This window comes from Camelus ferus, chromosome 3, assembly GCF_009834535.1.
Source record: "Camelus ferus isolate YT-003-E chromosome 3, BCGSAC_Cfer_1.0, whole genome shotgun sequence".
Lineage (NCBI taxonomy): Eukaryota > Metazoa > Chordata > Mammalia > Artiodactyla > Camelidae > Camelus > Camelus ferus.
In genome coordinates this window covers 74674427-74697465 of record NC_045698.1, presented here as the reverse complement: position 1 = coordinate 74697465, position 23039 = coordinate 74674427, and the positions used below count along the sequence as shown (strand labels likewise).

Sequence of the window (23039 nt, the reverse complement as noted above, 5' to 3'; positions counted from 1 at the left end):
TTGGAAATACAAGAATGTTTTGAAAGACTCTTGACATCAACATCATCTTTCCTTTTGGTAAAAACCTTGCTATTTTCTCTGGAATACTGCCAGCACCTACCTTAACTTGGACTCAAAAACTACTCTTCATAGCTTAATCATTTTCCACCTCAACTATTACAGTTAAATTCTTCATAAATCTATCTTTAGTACACTCAGGTGATGAAGACAGTTCAAATTATTTTATCATCTAATCTTGTCTTACATGCTCTAAGTCTTCTATACAACCAGCACATTACAGACATTGTTATTCCACTCATTCTTGTCCACCTCTGACAGGTTTTGAGCTCTCCAATGATTATACGACCTCCAAACCACCGACTTACTATCCACTAGTCTTCTAATCTTGACTTGTCTGTCTCTTGGTATGAATTTCTGAGTCTGTGAACTGTGATTTTGCCTGGACTACATTTCAAATGCTTTCCTACTGCAAATAAGTATGTTTCATAATTTATCTCAGAATCGTATTTCCTTCGTTATTTATGGCTGACTTTAGATAAAATGTTTGGTCTAATGAAAGCTGCTATCTGAAATTTTGTGTTTTCCTGAAATCTAAAGGTTTTATATTTTAAAAATCAAGAAAAAAGAATTTACCAATGTATATATTAATAGCACTCTTTTCTATTAAATTAAAATTTAATTGTTTGGTATTGCTCTAGTAGAAAGAGAAAGAAATGAATGCCTTGGATTAATTTTTAATTAGTTAATTAACATTTTGACTAAACAACCAACAAATGACAGATGTTAAATATAGAAAGGGTTTCTTTCTTGATAGTTAGTAGCCAAGATAGCAAATATAGAAAATCAACCACTTTGCTGGTAGCAAATGTCATCTTACAAGATAAATTCATTTGGAAGTCTTATCAAAGATCTTGAAAATACTCTCAGTATGAACCCACAGACAAACATGTAAAAGACTAACAGGTAAGAGAAGGAAAATACAAAATAAAACAATGTCTTAGAAAACAGAAAGTATTTAATCTATGTATCTCTTAAAATAAAAAATTATTAAAGATGCTATATAGAGTCACTTTTGAAATCTTTCCCAGCTTGCTATATACAGACTTTCATTTTGAATGCAGGTATTGTCAAATGTGATACTGTTTTCTCAAGTTTGACACAGAAGAATTTAGGCAAATTTGTTCTTTCTAGCAAAGGTTACATTTTCTAGGTGTATTTATTAAGCTCTCAATCTAAGGCACAGCTGTGTCAGGTACCAAATCATATTCTTCCTGGAATTGAAATTCATGCTCATAAATAGGTGCCAATGACAATCTACTTCAGTCTCACACAGAAGGACAAATGAAGGCAAATAAAGAGCAGAAAGTTCCATATACACAAAACCTTATTATAATGACAGTTTCTAACATTATTTTCACATTTTCAATGACATGAGGCTATGCAGCACTTAATCTAAGTACGATCCCTCAAGATGAATTTGTGAAAATGTTTTATGTTATATAGCACCTGAAAACCTGGAAACGGAAAAAAAAGAGCATCTAAATGAGAAGAGAGAGATTAAATATGACCAGAAAACCAGTGGAGAAATGAGAAAAGGGAAAAAAAAAATGTATAATGGATTTTCAGCAGTAATTAATTTGGCTGGTCATAAAAATGACCATTTAGTAAGTAGAAGAATGATTTCATCCATAAAAGTTTATTCAAATTTAGGAAGAAAAAGGGGAAAAAGTCAAAAACAGACATTCTCATCCACTGGAGACAACGTAACACAGACTCGTAGGCCTTGAAGGCCTAGAAGATATTCAGTATTTCCCAAGAAATTTGTCATGAAGATGAAGCTGTCTTTATATTATTTACCTTGAAAGCTGACAAGGTCAGTAAGAATATAGGCATGTTCAGTTTAGGGTAATCACCACAGGATGACTCCTTAAAATGAAGTAAGTCATTGCTATGAGCTACAAGACTTTGCGTGGTCTGAACCCCACTCCCTCTCCAACCTCATCTCCTATTACTCTCTCCTACCATGACTTCAGCCACATTGCTCTTTCTCCGACTCTGTGAAGCCTGGAGTGCCCATCCTCCAGACGCCTACATGCCTGTTTGCTCCCTCTCCTTCCGCATTTCACCCACACGTTCCACACTTACCGAGGCCTTTCCTAGTCAGTCTCTCTAAGACTTCAACCTCTGCCCATCCACACAGTTGCTATCCTCTTCCCTCTACGCTTTATTTTTTTCAACTGTTTAACATACTGTTTTTGTTTAGCTTATCTATCATATTTCTTCCCCAACTAGAACAAAGGCTTCATGAGAGCAGGAAGTTTTGCTTTTTGTGGGGTCTTTTGATCCGTTTTCTTCATTGTTGAATCACCAGTATGTGGCATGCATGGTAGGCGTTCAGGAACTGTTTGTTGAGCAAATGAATAAATAACCCAGTAGAATATCTAGCCTTAAGTAGTTTTTAAGTAAAATTCTATTCAAAAAATATTGGTATATATGAGAAGAGTGAGATGCCTTTTCAAGTATTAATGGATAAGGTTTTCATTTCTTCCATCAATTTAAGAAGTTTGCCCATCATTTCACAATACGCATGGTAACTTACAACTAGAAAGGAATATAAATAACTTACAACTAGAAAGGGATAAAATTTATAAACAAAAGAAAGAACAGAGCATTGCAAGATCTTCAGCTAATGCTGACAAGAGAGGCATTTGTTTGATTTCTACATAAAATAGTCTGAATATATATGGTACTGTAATGCAAGTAGGAAAAAAACCAACATCTGCACTTTTCAACTTTCAACATAAACAACACAGTATTTTTTTAAGAACTCTGATTCGACCGATTTTCAGTTGTCTCTTTATCTTTGAAATATTTTGTATTCTCATTGTTTGAATAAGAGTTTTCCTTACAATTCTAATAATACAAAAATCTCATACTAATAAGTACTGTCAGACTCATATACATCAGATAGATAGATTATAGGGGAAAACCCATTTGTTTGTTCAAAGAATAAAAGATTGTATATGTAAAAATTTTTTATTTCAGTTGAATTCACCACAGTTTTACCTGTTCATACTTCTAACATTTACATCAAATATAAGTAGGCTTTCAACAATAAAGTAAATTTTCTTATCATTCAAAATATTAAACTTTCTCTGAATTTTAAGACTTTCCCATGTATAGGAACAAAAACTAAAAAATGGTAACAAAACAATAGTAAAGCTAATCAGTATTTTTCCCATGTAGAAAGATATGTATGTGTTCATAACTCTTCCACTTTCCTTTAAATCGTTAAGGACTTCAATTACCATAAAGACATAAAACAGGATCTAAGAGACTATGGTTCAGAACATGCTTTGTCCTGCTCACCAGACAATCTGTTTCCTTGCAGGAGGTATTTACAGGTCCAAGTGCCTTCAGGTGCCCAGAACATAAAAAACATGAGTAACATTGCTCAGATATACACAATGTATCTACAGCTCAAATGTTCCATGAAAACTTAGTCTCTGTTTTAATATACAAACCTTTGCTCATTGATAGAAACGAAAGTCCCTAAGCACTTCTTTACAACCACTCAAGTCAAAGAGGTAATAACAGTAACAGTTGTTATATTTTAGATTTCATTTCTTACAGCTTTGAGTTAATGTTTTTAGTGTTTAGTTAAACCTCTGGGAAAGAATATGCACTGCTAGAAGGGTGTGGTTTACCCCCCAAAATTAGAAAAATGCCAATACCACATGTGTGGAATACCACCAGCTTATCAATTTACGTCACGCATAAATTAAATAAAGCAACTAATTTCAAGAGATATTAGTGCCTTTAGTGCCTGGAAAAATGGCCAGTTTAAGCTATTCCATCTGCATTTGCTTTGGGATATTAGGCAGCAAATGAAACATTAGGACAACCCACTATCATTTGGCTGAGAAAGAAATATCAATTTAAAGATGCTGTCTTTTTAAAATGTTGTTTTGGAAGTAATTTACATTATACCAAAAGTATTATCTGTGATATAAAATGGCAACCAAGCCAATTTATTTTACTTTTCATTAATGTAATATGCTTGAATTATAAAACAAAGACCAATATCTAAGTTTAGATGTTATAATATCAGTTAACACAGGAAAGTTACCCATTCTCCCAAATTGAAATTTACAATGTATGAATTTGTAATTACTCATTTAGACTCACACCAAATTTATATGAAAAGAGAATTCTAGCAACATCTCTAAACAACAAAGTAAGAAGCTCCACAAAATTAAGTTCTTTAGTAATTTACTAACAACATTAAAAAATTAAGCTGCTGAGTCAACGTATCTTATAATTTGAGGCAGAAAATATTAATTTGAGAATTACTATATTGTCCTTTTCCTTGAACTAAAAATTTACTGTTTGAAGTGCTACTGTTATAAACTCGTGATGAACTGTATGATGGGTGATGGGTTAAATCTGTGTAAGGTAAGGTGCTAGTTCAGATTTTGAGAGCTCTTTTAGTGAGTGCCAGGAGCCACGTTCCTTAACCTTTGGTTGGTACAATTTACCCTTTCTACATTTATGACTGAAAGAAACAAATGTTAGGCAAGTATCCAGAGCCAAAACATTGGGACTTTGTTATCAAAGAAACAGAAGCTGTTACTTACAAGGACTCTATAATAACCTTAGATAACTGTGATATCACATAACAGAAATCGACTCTGAGAATCATGTAAAAATGTAAAATTTCACTATGAACTGGAAGGGTAAAATATTTATTTTTTTTAAGTATTTAACCTTCTGGCTAAAATTAGTGAACTTATCCTAGAAATTACAAATGAAAATGAATAATTAAAATGAAAAATTAAAATTCTGACAATGGTAAGATTTCTACTCAAAGTTCAAAGACATTTACAAGAACAATATAGATAATCATGTCCAAATTTCTAAGCTAAAATCTCTATAGACAATACAAATTGCATAAGCTAAATTTTTTTTCAAACTTTTTACAAAGGTGAGATATATTTTGATGATGTGTAAAACTTGGTAAAAATTTTTCAATAATTCTAAGAATTCCAAAACCGTAAGTCATTTTAAAATTAAGGTAAGTTTGAGGATTGCCAAAGATCATGCATGCGTCTGAGCTGAGGAATGTACCAAATAATATAACATTCAATTAGTTTCAGTAAGTTCTGAACTCAGAGAATATCCAGGTTCAAAAGAGAAAGGAAGTTACACATTTCTGGTAAAAGAGTGAAGACTAATGTTTTAAGGCTTGCTAAAAATATTTCCTCTATCCAGGATCTGCACTTAACATTGTATGCTTGGAGGTTAAGGTGCTTGGTTTCCTATTCATCGGGCTATCTTATCACAGCCCTAATTTAACCACATATATGAAAACAAATGACAGCTGCCCGCACCACTAATATTCCTTTAAGGAATAGCCTGTCACTTAAAGAAAATCCTCTCAATATTTCCTTTATTTGAATTTCTAATTAATAAACCACTTGTTTGCAAAATAAAATGGGGTCATCTTTTAGCATATTAGAGTTTGTTTTTGTTTTCAGTATTTCCTAGCACCATTTAGAATTGCCTGTTGTTTGGTTTCACTTATCCAGCAACCCACAAGCAAGTAAATAAAGTATTTGTAATTCAAGAGATGATGCAAATGAAGACAGGATCATCTTGGAGTATTCACTCTAAACTTGAATTCTCAAATACTTATAATCTCCTCAAACATTACTCTAGTTAAAATATGTTTCAGGTTTATGATTCCAAAGGGCTCAGTTATCTGACGGAACAAGAGCATATTAAATCTCTGCACAATACATTTTAGAAATGGCTTGCATATAAGACACTAAGCAGCTATTAAATCTCGCATTTAACCTACCAGTTTTCTAAATCTCCCCTCCACAGCTTGATTCCCAGTAGAGAAAACACTAACTCAAACAAAAACCTTCCTGTTGACTGTAATAAGCTATTTACTTATCTGTGCACAAGGTTGAGAAATTATAGAACAGAGATTCACTTATTTGCCTAGAGGGTATCTTGCATAGACATTTGGCTCGAATTTTCATTTATATTTTCAATTCATAAAAGGATTATATATTTTGACCCACTTATAAATTGAATGACATAACAGAAAATAGAAAGAGCACTATTTTCCCAGTTGCTATTTAACTGACGTTGACAAGTCACTCTAAGCTCTCTGAACCTCATTTAGCTTATTTGTAAATAGAGATAACAATACCGCCTGGTAGAACAAATGACACAATGTTAATTAATGTGTTTTGACAACCATAAAATATTATGTAAATGTAAAATATTGTACATTATCATGCTACTTTTATAAAAATTAAAACTAGCTGGTTATTTCCCCATCATGTCTTTTGCAAAAGGAGGAAAGGACAGCAAGGTACTGTTCTGAAGTAGTCTGAGTGTTTTTATGAGAGGTTTCAAATTTAAGACAAATCTTCTTAACTAAATAATTACAGGTTAGAACTAAAATTTAGTAGTCATTTAATCCAGCCACTTTAGTTTTACATATTAAGGAAAGAAAGAACCATGAAGGCTAAATACTAAAACATACAAACAAAACAGTCACAAATGGTGATGGAAAGGGAAGAATACAAACAAATTTTATGCTCTCCAATTTGTTGTCAGGTCACTCTTGCCTACAGAAATCTAGGGGTAGGATTGGAATCAGGGGCAGGGGCAAATTCAGAGGCTGGGTTAAAGTTCTGGCTGGACTGTAGCAGTCATTCTAACTTGTCACTTTCTTCTCTTGGCCAATTATAAAATAACAATAAAAATTATGACATGATAATAAGAACACATAGAGGGGTTATTATGGTTAAACACTTTAAGATGTACATATATATAAAATGTGTGTATGTGTGTTTGGCACACACACACAATCACTGTATACTAGCTCTTATAACCACCCAATTATTCTTATAAGTGAGGAAACTGAAGCACAGAAGCGTTAAGCAGACTGAGCAACATATAAGCTTCTGGCCAAAAATGCCTGGCTCTTGGGACTTCTATTTTTTTAAGAGCTGTACTGAAGTTCAGTTTATATACATAAAATTTACCTATCTTAATGTACAGTTCAATGAGTTTTGACAAATTTACAGAGGTATGTAACTGTTACTATGATCCAGTTTAGAACACTTTCATTACTCCAAAAACATTCCTGATGCCTGTGTATAGTCAATCCCCATCTAAACACCCAGTGCCCAAGTCCCAGAAACCCATCGATCTTCTTTATCTATAGATATCTTTTCTGGGCATTTCATAGAAATGGAATCATACAGTATGTAGTCTTTTGCATCGGACTTGTTTCAATTAGCACTAAGTTTTTGAGGTTCATCTATTCTCTGTCATGTTTTATTAGCTTATCACTCTTCATTACTTAATAGTAATATTACTATTGTACAGATATACTATATTGTTTATTCATTAATCAGTTGATGGATATTTGGGTTCTTTCTACTTTCTGGCCATTATAAATAATGATTCTATGAATATGTGCATAGTCTTTAGGTGGACATATGTTTCAATTCTCTTGGGTAGATAACCTAGGATCAAAACTGTTAGTTTATGCAGAAATTTTGTGTTCACTTTTTGAGAAATTGTGAAATTCTTTTGCAAAGTGGCTGCATCATTTTACATTCTACTAGCAATATGAGAGGGTTCCAGTTTTTCCACATCTTCACGAACACTTACTAGAGCTCAAGATCTCGATCACTATCCTCTACAGGCTTTCAGTGACTATGCACATATGTCACTGAATGTTGGAATGGGAGGGAAGGAGGAGCTAAGTGAATGGAGGAGGGAGACAGATCTTAAAACTGACTCAAAGACAACGAAGTCTCTATCTGATTTTTTTAAAATATTAAGATTTTTTTATGAATATATGTATCTATATGCATGACTGGGACATTGTGCTGTACACCAGAAATTGACACATTGTAACTGACTGTACTTCAATTTAAAAAAAAGTAGAATAGTTCTGTTAGAATATAATACCAAAAACAAAACAACTTTTTGAGAGCAGTTTCTAATTCAAAGGAAAACTGAGAGGAAGGTACAGAGATTTCCCTTATAATCCCTGCCCCTCACAGTACAGCCCTACCCCGATATCAAATCCCTTACCAGAATTTGTTATATTTGTTACAACTGATGGACCTATATTGACACATCATTATCACTCAAAGTCCGAAGTTTTCATCAGAGTTCACTCTTGGTGTTGTACATTCTATGTGTTGGGCAAATGTGAAATGACAGGTATCTACTATTATGTCACACATGGTAGTTTAACTATCCTATACAAATCCTCTGCGCTCTGCCTATTCATCTCTCCCTCTTCCATAATCCTTGGCAACTAATGTACTTTCCCTTATTTAACTGACTCCACAGCTTTCCCTTTTTCAGAATGCCATATTTGTGGGATCATACAGTTTGCAGCCTTTTCAAATTGGCCTCTTTTATTTAGTAATATACATTTAAGCTCCCTCCATGACTTTTCATAGTTTGACAGCTTCTTTTGAGCGCTGAAACCACTGTTTGGAAATAGCAGAGTTTCTTTATCCACGCACCTAGGGCAGAGGATCTTGGTTGTTCCCACCTTTTGGCATTATAAATTAAGCTACTATAAATATCCTTGTGCAGGTTTTTGTGTGGATTTAAGTTTTGAACTACTTTGGGTAAATACTAAAGACTGTGATTGATGGATTGCATCGTAAAAGTACATTTAGTTTTGTAAAAAGCTGCCAAACTGTGTTCTACAAAAACAGTTTTATTTCTTCCATTCCAATCAGTTTAACTTTTGTTTTCTTTTATTGTCTTCTTGCATTAGCTAGGACTTTCAGTAAGATATTAAAAAGGAATGGTGAGAGGGGTATCTTTGCCATGGCTCCTAATCCTAGTAGGAAACTTTAAGCCTTTCATCATTAAGTATGATTTTAGCTGTAGAATTTTATAGATTTTTAAAAATCAAATTGAGAAGCTTCCCCCTATTCCTAGTTTACTTAATTTTTTTTTTTATCATGAATGAGTATTATATTTGGTCAAATGCTTTCTATGTATCTGTTGATATGATGTGATTTTTCTTTTAGCCTGTTGATGTGATGAATTACATTAATAGATTTTCAAATACTGAAGCAGGCTTGTATACTTGGGATAAATCCCACCTATGCTTTTCATAACCATATACTCATTGGATCTTCATTGTACAGTGGAAATATTTTTATAAGGAACTTTATGGTATTTGGCTGACTTATCTTTATATTCTTATATGTACATGTGTTTACTAAAGGGAAAGGAAAAGGTGCATAAAAGTTAAACAGCATATTGAAAGGAAGTAGTAGAAAACAAGAAAAGTTTGTTACCAAGGCTTAACTTGAAAATGTCAAAATTACTAGCTCTTTGTTTTTGAACAGGCAATTTTGGCCCAATTCTCATGACATTAGACTATTAGACATAACTGGTTTATTAAGAGATTTCAAAGCTGTGTCTGAAAATTCACTGAAGGCAATTTGTTATCTTAAATTACTTTAAAAATATTTAAAACAAAAAAGCAGACACTTATTTTTAAGTGTTGTAGTAGTTTTACCAGACTGCTATAATGTCTCATATTAGTGTAATAGCTATTATTTCAATTTCAAACACTGGCAAAGCAGTATTGTGGCAAAGATAAAAAATACCTTAAATATGTTAAGTGATGCTTTTTCATTTATTTTTCCTTTTTTTTTTTTTTTTGCTATATTGTTCTAGAAGCTAGAACATTCAGTACAATGTTGAAGTGGTAAATGCAGGCATATTTGTCTTATTTCTGATATAAATGTGGAAAGCATTCAGTCATTTGCCATTAAATATGATGTTATCCGTGGGTCTTTCTTAGAAGACACTCATAATGAGGAACTTTTTTTCTATTCCTCATTTTCACAGAATTCTTATCAGGAATGGATGTCGGATTTTTCCAAAAGATTTTCCTGCATCCACTGAGATGATTCTATAGTTTTAAATTGTATGAATATGAGTTAAATTGACATTTGAAGGTTAAATCAGCTTGTAGTCCTAGGATAAATCCCACTTGATCACGATGTATTTTTATATACTGCTGTATTTGCTTGATTAAAAGTGTGCCCAGAATTTTATATATATATACATATATATATATAATTATTATATATAATTTATATATATGTATAATATATATTATATATAAAATTATATATAGTCTATAGTTATCCTGTTGAGTTTTAGAATCAGGTAATGATGGTCTCAATGAGTTGAGAAGTAGTCTCTCCTTCTCCATTTTCTGAAAATTTGTGTAGAATTGTGTTTTATTCTTAAAAGTTTGGTATAATTCACTAGTGAAGTCATCTGAGCCTGGAGTTTTCTTTGAAGGATGGTTGACCAATTCTATAAAAGATATGGGACTATGAAGGTGGAATGAGCTTTGGTAGTTTGTGTCTTTCAGGAAATCTGTCCATTTCATCTAAGTTGCTGAATTTATTTACATAAAGCTATTCATAATATTTCCTTAATATCTTTTTATTATCTGTAGACTCTGTAATGTCATCACCTCTCTCATTCTTGATATTGGTAATTTGTGTCTTCTTTTTTCTGAAGAGCCTATGGAGAGGTTTATCAATTTTATTAATCTCAAGGGACTAGTGTTTAGTTTCATTGATTTTGTTTTTTCCATTCTACTGATTTCTTCTATCTATATTTTTTCCTTCCCTCTACATATTTTGGGTTAATTTGCATTTCTGTTTAAGGTAGAAGTAGAGGTCATTATTTTGAGTCTTTTCTTCTTTTCTAATACAGGCATTTAGTGCTATAATTATTTCCCTAAGTACTGCTTTATAGGCATTGCATAAATACTATGATTTTTTTTTTCCATTTAGTTCAAAAGATTTTCTAATTTCCTCTCTGACCCATTGGTTATTCAGATATGCATTTTTCAGTTTCCAAATATTTAGAAAATTTTCAGAGATCATTCTATTCTTGAATTCTACTTTGTTTGCATTGTGTTCATGGAACTTAAATTCTTTTTTTTTTTAATAATTTTTTTTGTTTATTTATTTTTTGGAGGGGGAGGTAATTAGGTTTATTCATTTATTTATTTTTAATGGAGGTAGTGGGGATTGAACCTAGGACCTCTTGCATGCCAAGCACACAATCTACCACTGAGCTATACCCTCCCCACCCCAGAACTTAAAATTCTTATGAATGTATTGAGACTTTTTTTTATGGCCCATAATATGGTCTATCTCAGTAAATATTCTCTGTGTACCTGAGAAAAATGCACATTCTGGTGATATTGTATAAAATGTCCTGTAAATGCCAATAGGTCAAGGTGACTAACAGTGTTCTTCGTATCTTCTACAACTTCCAAGGTGGATATACTTTTTAAAAGTTACTTACAATAGCATCATAAAAAATCAAATACTCAGAGGTAAGTTTAACAAAAGATATAAAGTCCTGTACACTAAACTCTACAGAACCTTGCTGAGAGAAATTAAAGAAGACCTATCTTACTTGGAAGATATACCATGTTGACGGGCCAGAAGACTCAATATTGTTAAGAAGTCTATTCACCCCTAAACTGATCTACAGATTCAGTGTAATCCCAATCTAAATTCCTGCAAGCCTTTCTATAGAAACTGAAAAACTAATAATAAAATTCACATAGAAGTTCAAAGGACCTCTAACAACCAAAACAATTTTAAAAAGAAAGTTACAGGACTAACATTACCTGATACAAGACTTATTGTAAAGCTACAGTGGTGAAGATAATATAGTATTTAGGCATTAAGACAAACAAAAAGATCCACAGAGTGAAGTAAGCCAAAAAGAAAAAGAAAAATACCATATGAGATCGCTCATATGTGGAATCTGAAAAAAAAAAAAAAAAAAGAAGAACATAAATACAAAACAGAAATAGACTCAGACGTAGAATATAAACTTCTGGTTGCCAAGGGGGCGGAGGGTAGGAAGGGATAGATTGGGATTTCAAAATTTGTAGATACTGACAGGCATATGCAGAATAGATAAACAAGATTATACTGTATAGCACAGGGAAATATATATAAGATCTTGTGGTAGCCTACCGTGAAAAAAAAATGTGACAATGAATACATGTATGTTCATGTATAACAAAAATTGAGCTCTACACTGGAATCTGATACAACATTGTAGAATGACTATAACTCAATTTAAAAAATATAAAAAAAGATAAATAAAATAAAAATTTAAGAAAAGGTCCACAGAAAATAAAGAAATAGAACTATACATAAATATATAAAAATGAAGGTAAAAAGTCAGGAGAGAAAGGATGCTGGAACAACTGGATATTCATATGCTAAAAGTAAGAACTTCAAACCATTACTCACCTTTAAAAATTAACTTGAAATGTCATAGACTCAACTATAAATTCTAAAACTATAAATATTATAGAAGTAAACATAGGAGAAAATCTTTGTGACCTTGGATTTGAACTATAAAAGAATAATTTAAACTTCAAAATTAAAAACTTCTGCTCTTCAAAAGATACTGTTAAGAGAATGAAAAGATAAGTCAGACTGAGAGCAAATATTTGAAAATTATATGTCTGATAAAGGACTTGTATCCAGAATATATAAAGAACCAAGACTCACAAGAAAACAACCCAATTTTTAAAATGGGCAGATGAATTTATGAATGGCAAATTAGCACATGACATCGTTAGTCAGTTGGGAAATGCAAATTAAAACCACAGTGAAACACTTTCTACACTTTGCAGTAGCCCCAAACAGGAAACAATCTGAAAGTCTCTTCAGAGCTGATAACAAGTGTGATATATTCATGATATAATTCTACTCAGCAATAAAAAACAATGAACTACTGATAAACATTACAACATGGATCAATCTCAAAATTACACTGAATGAAACAAACTAGACCAAAAAAAAAAAAAAAAGAGGGGGGTAATACAGACTGTATGACTCCATTTATGTCAACTTCTAAGAAATGCAAACTAATGTACAGTGACAGGAAGCAGATAAGGGGTTGACTGGAACAAGGGGAAGAGAAGGGTAGGAGGGAGGGACTAAAAAGAGGCATAAGGAAAATTGGGGGATGATAGATGTGTTCATTACTTTGATTGTGGTGGTTTCACACGTGTATACATATGTCAATACAATAAAGTGTACATATACAAAGTATACATCAGTTTTCAAAAAGATGGACAAATTATGGTTCTCAAAAATTAGTTATTTGACAGACATTCTATCAAAATTGAGTGAAGTAAGCCTGGCACTTGAAGGAAAAAACAGTTTTTGTTGCCAGTGACAAAATCCAAGCTTTCAAATAAAAGTTACCATTTTGGAAAACACATACTGGCCACCATCACCACTTTTAACTACTTTTCAAGGGAGATCAGCAGTGACATTAATGAACATGAACCTTTGATATTGTATAATGAATTATGTCACTATTTAGAAGATAGTGATAGGATATAACCTGGTCAGTAGACATTTTCCAAATAAGAAATGACAAAGCATGATGCTACAAAATCATGGATTCATCATACAAGTTCAACCAATGGAATTAACAGTATGAAAAGTCAGTGTGGTTTCAGATTCCACACTGCAACTAATCTTCAAGAAAAGTTAGCAAAGTCTACTGTGGGAGGCAGAATTTGAAGACAGCCTCCCCAAAATGTCCACCCTGACCCCTGGAACATGTGAACATGATGAGATATCAGTTCCGTAATTATGTCTGTCACACGGCACAGCTGCCCTAGAGAAAGGGTGATTATCCAGGTGAGCCTGATTCAATTATGAGCCCTTTCAAAAAAGCATAGAGTACTCTCCCAGCTTTTTTGAGAAACAAAACAGAACAACAATAACAACAAAAGAAGTAGAGAAATTCAAGGAACTTGAATGATGTGACACCCTGGGTCTGAAGATGAAAGAATATAGGAAACCTTAAGGAGCTGGGAGATGCCCCTGGCTGACAGCAAGAAAGGAAACCTTATTCTATTTCAGCTGCAAGAAATGAGACTGCCACCAACATGAAGGAACTTCGTAGTGGATGCTTCCCCAGTACCTCCAGATAAGAACTCAGTTTGATATCCTGATTGTTGGCTTTGTGAGTCCCTGAGCTGAGAACCCAGTCAATCCTGCCTGGACTTCTAACCTACATAACAATGAGGTAATAAATGGATATTGTTTAAAGCTGCTAAGTTGTGATCATTTGTTGTGCAGCAATATATTAACCATAAATCAAAATGCACATAAACTCAGCTCCAACCATCCCATTGCTGAAAATTTACCCAATACATATACTTCAAAATGATTCTTATGATATAAATCCACAGACATTAAATGAGCACAATTTAAAATAGAAAAAGCCCCCAAAATAAAAATGGAAACAACCAGAGTATCCATAAATAGATTGATTAAATTATATAAAGCCATATAATGGAATATTCTGTAGCCATTATAAAGAAAACATAGAACTATATGGATGAATATGAAACAAGGAAACCATGTTACACTAATAAGAGAAAAAAGATCAGAAATAGTATTATGATTTTAATAATTAAAAGATTTGCATAAAATCAAAGTATCTATATTAAATATTTTCCTGGGGAAAAGAAAACACAAAAAACTAAACAGCAATTAGCTTTGGGATAGGATTAGATTGTTGAGTGGGAGATTTTTCATTTTTTATTTCCTACTTTCATTACAGTTTGAACTTTCTAATGAAGTTCATTATTCTTAATTATCTAAAAAATAAAATCAATAAAGGTTACTAGTTTAGTGTCCAGATAAACACTTCCCTGGCTTGCTTGCAAGACTATCTTTTGTTTTTTTCAACTTGGAACTGCCATCAGGAATTTGTTATCCATGTTCCTTTAATCATTCATAGTAACAACAATATCACGTTTCCTCATCAAGTCTACTCTATCCCTCAAATCTAAGTTTCTCAGTGACATCCCTTATTAACTGGGGGCTTCATTTGTACTTATGTGAACAATTGTATGTATTTATAATACTTAAACATTCTATTTTACTTAAAATTACAGGCTATGCAATTGTTTTTAAAATTTCAGACTGTAGTCTATTTTTTCCATAACGTCACTAAACCTACTTTAAGATATAAATCATAAATACTGTAAATCATGCAAATATACATTGCTATCTTGAGGATGAAAATGACTATGCGCTAGGAATCCTACAGTTACATCATAATAAAGAAATGTTCCAAGAGCAATCAAACCAGCAGGACAAAATGAGACCAATTATCCTTAAGTCATAAAAGAATTCTGTGAACAGTTTCTAAGGGGCAATCTACAATATCAGATTTACTTGCTATATGTTAAAGTTAAGAAATATTTTTCATATTCCTTTTTCTTTTTTAAAAATGAATAAGTAGGTACTAAGGTAACAAAGTAAATCCTTTTCAGTTATTAAACATTATTGTATTTGTAAATCTTATCAAGATAAAATTTTTACCTTTGATTATATTTTCTACAACAGAAAAAAATACAATAAAAGTAACTTAAAGATATACAATATCAGTTTGATGCTATTCTTGTTTGTTGGCAAAAGTGGCTAACCAAAATACCTGGAGGTGTTGAAAGTCACCAGAAAGAAATACAAGGACAAATTCCTACAGATTACATTTTTTTTGTACACATATGAAAGAAGTTCATAGATTGTGACCCAAAGCATTATGGTATTATTTTGCACAACCAAACAAGAGGATGTGTGGTAATGTACTTGGAAAATGATATACAGTGAACTAAATATAAGATAATACTATCATTATTATAAAGTCAAACTAAGTAGACTATTTTTCTAAATAGCTTTTCTCACAGCAACATTACATATAACTGAACTCCATGTGTAACCACACTGTAGTAATATATCTTCTATTAAAAAGTTTGGCTGACATTTTCTAGAAAATAGCATAGTATTATGGACTATAAAAATATCGAGTACGTGTACAAGCTCTTTGTCATCAGGAAAATGTTAAACAAAATTCTCAAACTTTACAAGGGGAAATCAAAGAGACTGAACATATAAAAGCAGTAAAACATGACATTAAAATGTCATCGAGGAAATCTCTGAAATTGTATTACCTGGAACCAGTTCCATAATGATGTAGATAGGCTGTCTTTGTGTGCATACTCCTATAAGTTTGACAATATTGGGATGATCATACTGCTTGAGAATTCTGAATGAGAGAAGTATAAGAATAGTTACCGTTTAAATAATAAGCATTAATTTATGAACATGAGTAATGTGCACAAGTAGAACACACAATTTTTAAAACTTTAGGATGAACCCAAATTATGATAAATAGGATGTATAAATTTTTGATAAATATTGTCAAAATAAAGGTACAAATGAGTCAATTCTTAATCCAATTACATATTCACTTAAGAATTATTAGCCACTCTGAATAACAACCATGCTAAATAGTAATAACTTATTTAGTTCAAAGTATGCAGAATTCCCTTTATAATATTTGATTTTAACCACTCTCACAAAAGCATAGCTGCAAAGTATTAGTGGACTAAAATCCATACACTGTCAGGGCAGCACTGTACATACTTCATTTAAAATAAATAAAAGTAAGAACAATTCATATTGGTAAATGCTATAGGGTAATCACTTCATATTGAGATTTTATACTCCATACTTTCTTGGTGATCATGATCACTTTCAAAATAGTAAAAAGTCAAAAGTTTTGAGAAAGCTGGTAGAAGGTTAAACAATGAGTAATGTAAGACTTAGGCTGAGGCAGAGAAGACCTTGTTTGGATAAAGGCAGAATTTCAGAGGGCTATAAAAGTAGCTTAGACTCATCCATAGGGCTCCAAGTATGAGTTAAAAATAGATTAGACTCCCTCAGAGGCCTGTCTACTCTGATGATTTCTGTTACCAAATGTTATTCCATATTATCCTGTTGATACAGTTATAAATTCACTCATGTTTCAAAAATGCACTTTCTTTCCTAAGATAATGAAAAAATAACTTCATTTGAAGAAAGATAAGAGTTCATATATGTTTTGTACAAGCACAACTAAAGCAGAGACAGCTCTAAAAAATGTTATCAATTGAAAAATATATAATGATTTATAAATGAAAAGATAGACTGGGAGGAATTCTAGAGATGAGGTAAATAGTCTGTCAATAACTGAGCTTGCAGTTTCTATGAGAAACTAGAAAGGAAGTTTTAGAACATTTGACTTTAATCCAAAATGTCATTTCTTAGGTTGAAAAGTGCTTAATAAACAAGTTCCACAAAACAGCCAAGATGAACCCAAATAATATTAAACATCTGAATATAAAGCTCTATCATCTATTAAAGGATATTTGGGAGTTTGCATGAATATAATTTTCATTTTTAACATAAAATTTCATGGTCTCACTTTACAAGAAAGTAAACTTTTTATTTTGCAATAAAATAAAAAATTAGAGAGCTAGAAGATTAAATATTTTTTAAAGAATGTTAGATATAACCTGTACCTTAAAATACCTATGAATAACGAAAATAATGAGCATATGAACTTCAATTGTGATAGCATACCTTTAAATTACTCATAGAATACTTTTTCTGAATTGCTAATAATATACATGAAAAAAATTATTTTATTCTATAGATAATATTTAATAAATGCACCCGACTAGTTTAATCCATTGCTATAAATATTCACTTTTAGATAATGGAGAAATGACATCAAGGTGCTCTCTGCCATGGAACTTTGTTCTTTCATTGCTATGCCCTCTGTTCTCCAATAGTGCTTTACAAAAAACTTCAGTTTTATATACAACACCAACATGGAGACAAAACACACACACATGCACCCACACCTTTCTCTCCTCCCCTTTATACCACCAATCTGTGGATCTACATATTCTCCTTCTCTCCCTTCCATCCATCTCATTCATACGTCCATTTCCACTCTGTCCAAAGCACCTTTCCATTTGTTTTGTGTTTTGATGTATATACCAGATTTTACCACTAATGTGATAGTTTTAAATATCTGCAACACAGGGCTGGCAAGTTGGAACATTAAATTTTAGCTAAAATAGAAGAAAGAGAAGACTATCATCCTAGAATATCAGATAGAAAAGAAACAATATGCAAAATTTGGAACAAATGCCAGAACTGAGTTAAAGAAGAAATCTGAGGTTCTCAGGAAAAAAAAAAAAGCTAACAGCTGGAAATAAAGACTTAAGCAATATCTAAGGGGTAGGATAGATATAATTATATACCTATATATATGTAAATTATGTCTTTTATATGTAGAATACAGTAATATTTTTATTATAAAGATAATCACAGCATTGCATATATATGTATGTGTGATTAAAAAATTGCAATATTTTTTGCTTTTAAGACCCGAAGAATACTCAGTATTTTTTAGAATCTGGTTCTTTTGATTGTGATTGCCTAACTAACCTATAATCTAACTCAAAAACAAAAAAACGTTTCCACATTGTATGATAAGTGCTTACTTTTGAGGGCTCTGAAAGTGCTTACTTCTACTTCACCTAATCATAATTTAAGGTATCTTCAAACTTACACTTTAATGAATCACTTCTGTTATAAACACATATTTACATTACTTTAGAGAACTCACTTGGCTTCTTGTAAAAATTTTATTTTCAGTTCCTGAGGAAGATCTTCTTTACATGTTTTAACAGCAACAGCAGTTTTATCCTTTAATGTGCCCTTAAATACTTCACCAAAATTTCCCTGAAAATACAAATATATTTATTGTTTGGGGTGTAAGACATCCACATAAATCTTTGCAAAATACAAGGAAAGTATATAATGATGAGTTTTGAGTTAATCAAAGTACTCTGTCAGCTCAGTGTTTTAAGTGGAAATGAAGATTGGGAATACTGTTCCTACCAATCTTCCACCTTTAAACATACCCCCCAACACACCAGCCATTTGGGGTATCTGATGTTCGAGGAGAATTGAAAAGGAAAATGGGGGAAAAAAATGAAAGAAAATAAAAGGAGAAACTCTAACACTGTCAGAAGGACTTAAATTTCATTCCACCTAGTTCCCTTTACTCCCTAAGATCTAAATTTTATTAGATTAAAAATATATATCCATTAATGTTTAAAGACAAAACAAAGATTCTGTGAGGTGACTGGTGGTATTGATCCACACAGCCAGAGGTCAGCTGGAGAAGACTAGGGGAGAGGCAACAGATGATGGACAGTCAACAGCCACTGCTGCAGGTTGTCAATCTCTGAAAGGTACCAAGAAGAGGAAGTGCTTGCCCATATGCCAGTGCCACCCGTGAACTCATTTCTATCAAACATCTAAACTTCTAACCTTATCCTCTGGCTAGAACATATTTCAATTTAAAATGCCTTATTTCCAGTTTGAAGTCACCTTTATTATAATTGTGAAATAAATAATACAGAGAAGATCTATAAGTTTAATACAAAAGCTATTTTGAGTATTCCCTTCAAGTTCTTCTATGTATACATACATTTTTTTACATAGCTATAAGCATAATATGAAAGCACTATATTATAAAAAGCTTCAATGCTATCCTTGTTGAGTAAGAAGTAACTAAAATAGGAGTCTGATAATTAGTGAGTTCGAGTTCTAAGATCAATGTAACTTAACCAATAGTTCAAGATGTATAAATTTTGTTACTAATAATTTAAAATTACTAAAATCCTTATTTTAATAAATGTATTAAATTACTTCATTAAATAATTACTATTTTGCTTAATTTAACATTTACTTTACTTAATATTTTAAGTATATTTGAATATTTCAGTAAAGAATAGTATTATTCTTAAATCTAATATTCAACTCTTCTTTTTATTGAAGTATAGTCAGTTACAATGGGTCAGATATAATGTGTCATTTCTGGTGTACAGCATAGTGTTTTAGTCATACATATACATAAATTTGTTTTCATATTCTTTAATATTCAACTCTTAACTATTTATTAGAAACAAGGATTAATCACTCTTACATGAAAAGTAAACATAAATTCAACACAGTACACATTCATCACAAACTAGAAGAAAAATTTTCAGCTTTACATCCTTCCCTGTCATTCTAGGATTTTTTTCCCTCCCACAATTATCACATCATTTATTACAACACTGATAGTGTTTAGAGAAGATATTACACATGACTACTGCTGGGCCTCCATCTGAATGATTCTGAAGCACTTCCAATTCATCTTGTCTAAAACTTAACATTTTATTCATTAGAGGAAATTTCTTGACTAAATCACCTTTTTCATTTACAAGGACCATTACTCTCTCTACAAGCATTCAGATCCTTCTTCCAGAATATTTTTGTCTCCCTCCTAGCACCTCAGACTCACTAACCTGATTCAAGACCTCATTTTTCTCACCTATGCTAATCTCATCATCAGCCCCTCATCTCTCCAATCCACCACAACACTCCCAGATTCATCTTCCCAAGAGACACTGTGATTATACTACTGCCTTATTTAATATCTATCCTTCCATTACATCACTTTTTCAGCCTTTGTCTAACGCCACATCACAGCCTCTGACTAATAACATGTGCCATAATTTCAAATACTTACTGATCCCAAAATGTATGTCATGCCTTCTCTACAGTTCCCCCCATCTTCAGAGAACATGCCAACTAAACTTGAAGTCCATTTCTTATGCCCCTCCTTCATGAAGATTTTCTTGATCTTCTCAAAATTACGTATCTCATTCTTGAACACTTACCATCCCATTGCCCTTTTGTACCCTTCTAATGATTTCTGCCCTATATAACTGGTCTTGGTACATACTAGGCATTTGAAAATTTTGAACTCTCATTTAACAATCATTACTCAGAAGACTTCAACTCCATCAAGGATGGTCAAGGGAGGAATCCCCAAACACTGAGAAAAAGACTATCACAGACCACTGCTTCTTCATCCAAAGAGATCAGGAAAAAGCCTACGACACCCATCACTCCCTACCATTTAGTGGGAACAGCTTCATCTCCACTACCAGTCTTAAGTTCATGTGGCTAAACTTCATTGTGTGTCTTGTCCATGTTTAAGTCAGTCCTCCTAAGGAGGTCCTGGTCTTAGGTCCTTACCTCCCCCTCTCTAATTCTCATTAGGTTCTGCAGACTTCCATTCCACCCATTATCTCCAACCATTTCCCTTCTATCCCCAACTTCCACTGTACCTTCTGGAATTCATGGTCCACCAAAATCTTATCTTTAACCTATTCATTGGTCATTCTCGTCCCCTTCTTGTTGTAACAGAAACCTAGCTCTCAGTTGAGAACACTTAAATAGTAGGTAAGCTTCATTTCCTAAAATTAAAGAGATGACCCTCCCCCCCATATCCACCCCCCATCACACACACCATCATTCTCCCACTACCCTGCAGATGGAACAAAGGATTCTATCAGCTCCTTATCACTGCTTTCAAGATATTTTCCATCCTGCATTCCTAGGAAACCCTAGCTTTCAACCTTAATCATTTGATTATATACCTACTACCCCTTACTGTGGCTAGCAGCTACTGAATTTCAAAATATTTTCCCTCATTTATTGACAACTTGTACTCCTGGATCACTGTATCCAGTGTTACTCCATCTTAGTACTTTGCAATTTCAATAGACACTTAAAGATCCTCCAAACACTCCAAAAATCTCTATTTCATAACCATGTCTCTTCCAGTGATCTTGTATCTTCTATGATTATAACTTTGCCCTGACCAATAACACAACTCCTCTTTAATATCTATTTAATTCACCCCATCTTCTGGCTGGCATCTATTTTTCTGGCTTACTTCCTCTAATATCCAGTCTTAAAATCATTTGACCTTATAGGAACTTCCAAATTTTTAGATTTATTACTTTTTATTGTCCACCACACCCTTAATATACTCTCTTGCTTCCTTATTTAGCTTAAATTCCATGGCCAATAATTGTAACAACTGCTTACCATACACCCTCAGCTTCTTTGTTCCTCTTAATTTGTAGAACTCCTTCATCAAACCCACAACATGGATTAAATGCAATACAGCCCACTCTGTACCTGTGCAGCTAAATGTGGCTGGAGAAAAATTCACAACCATATTGACTAGTTTCATTTTAAATTTATCAACTCAAACCTCTAGGAGGTCCTTAATGCTGCTCAATAGTCATATTACAATTCTCCAGATCATTCACACTCTCATTCTTCTAATTAACTATTTCCCCCTTACACCATGTTCTCAAAATCACTTTACCTCCCCATACCCTCATTCTTAGCTAATAATTTTGTTTCCTAATTTACTGAGAAAACTGAAGCATCTAAGGAGAACTTCCAGACTCTCAGGCCCACATTTATCCTCTCACCAATCTTCCTTGCTATTATAAAAATGAACTACTGTGTTTCCATTAAAGTCAATCCTTCACTGTAAACCAAATTCCATCCCCTCTTACCCACTCAATGATATTACTCTGGCAATTCTCATCTCCTTCCAAAATCATTAATTTTTCATTTCATTATTCCTAAGTGCAAACTAGCATGCTACTTCTCTAGATTAAACAACACACAAACCAATTCTGTTGAAACTAACAACACATGTCTCTGCTTCCTTTCACAACAAAACTTCAAAGAGTTACATCCTTGCTATCTCTAATCCCTCTGCTCCCATCCTCTGTTAAAAATACTCCAACTTGGCTTTCACGTAAAGCATTCCAAAGAAAGTACTCAATCAAGTCACCAGTGATCTCTTCAGTGTTAAGTTCAATGGTTCTCTGTCATCATCTCATTTGACCTGTTTCTCAGTAGCATTTGGCACCATTGATCACTGTCTCCTCTTTGACAGACTTTCTTCTCTTGGCTTCCAAGGCATCACATCTCCTGGTTTACTGCCTTCTAGGAGATTTCTCTTTCTCATCATCAATTATCTTGCTTCTCTTCTTTCTAGCCTCTTAATTTTTAAGTGACCATGGCTCAATTTCTGTCTCCTTTTCTCTATCTAGACTCACTCCACTGTTGAACTTATCTAGTCTAATGGCTTTAAATACCATACAAATAAATTACCAA

At 32.7% G+C, this 23039-nt stretch overlaps 1 protein-coding gene across 9 annotated transcripts in view; it reads right to left on the bottom strand.

Annotated features, from left to right (window-relative positions):
* Positions 1-23039, bottom strand: part of FER (FER tyrosine kinase) — a 367832-nt gene that overhangs the window by 113358 nt on the left and 231435 nt on the right. For all 9 annotated transcript variants that reach the window (XM_032476468.1, XM_032476472.1, XM_032476473.1 and 6 more), the window contains 2 exons: positions 18622-18737; positions 16112-16206 (listed from right to left, as the gene is read on the bottom strand). In XM_032476468.1, coding sequence (XP_032332359.1) covers positions 16112-16206; positions 18622-18737 — 211 coding nt within the window. The remainder of the gene's footprint in view (positions 1-16111; positions 16207-18621; positions 18738-23039) is intronic.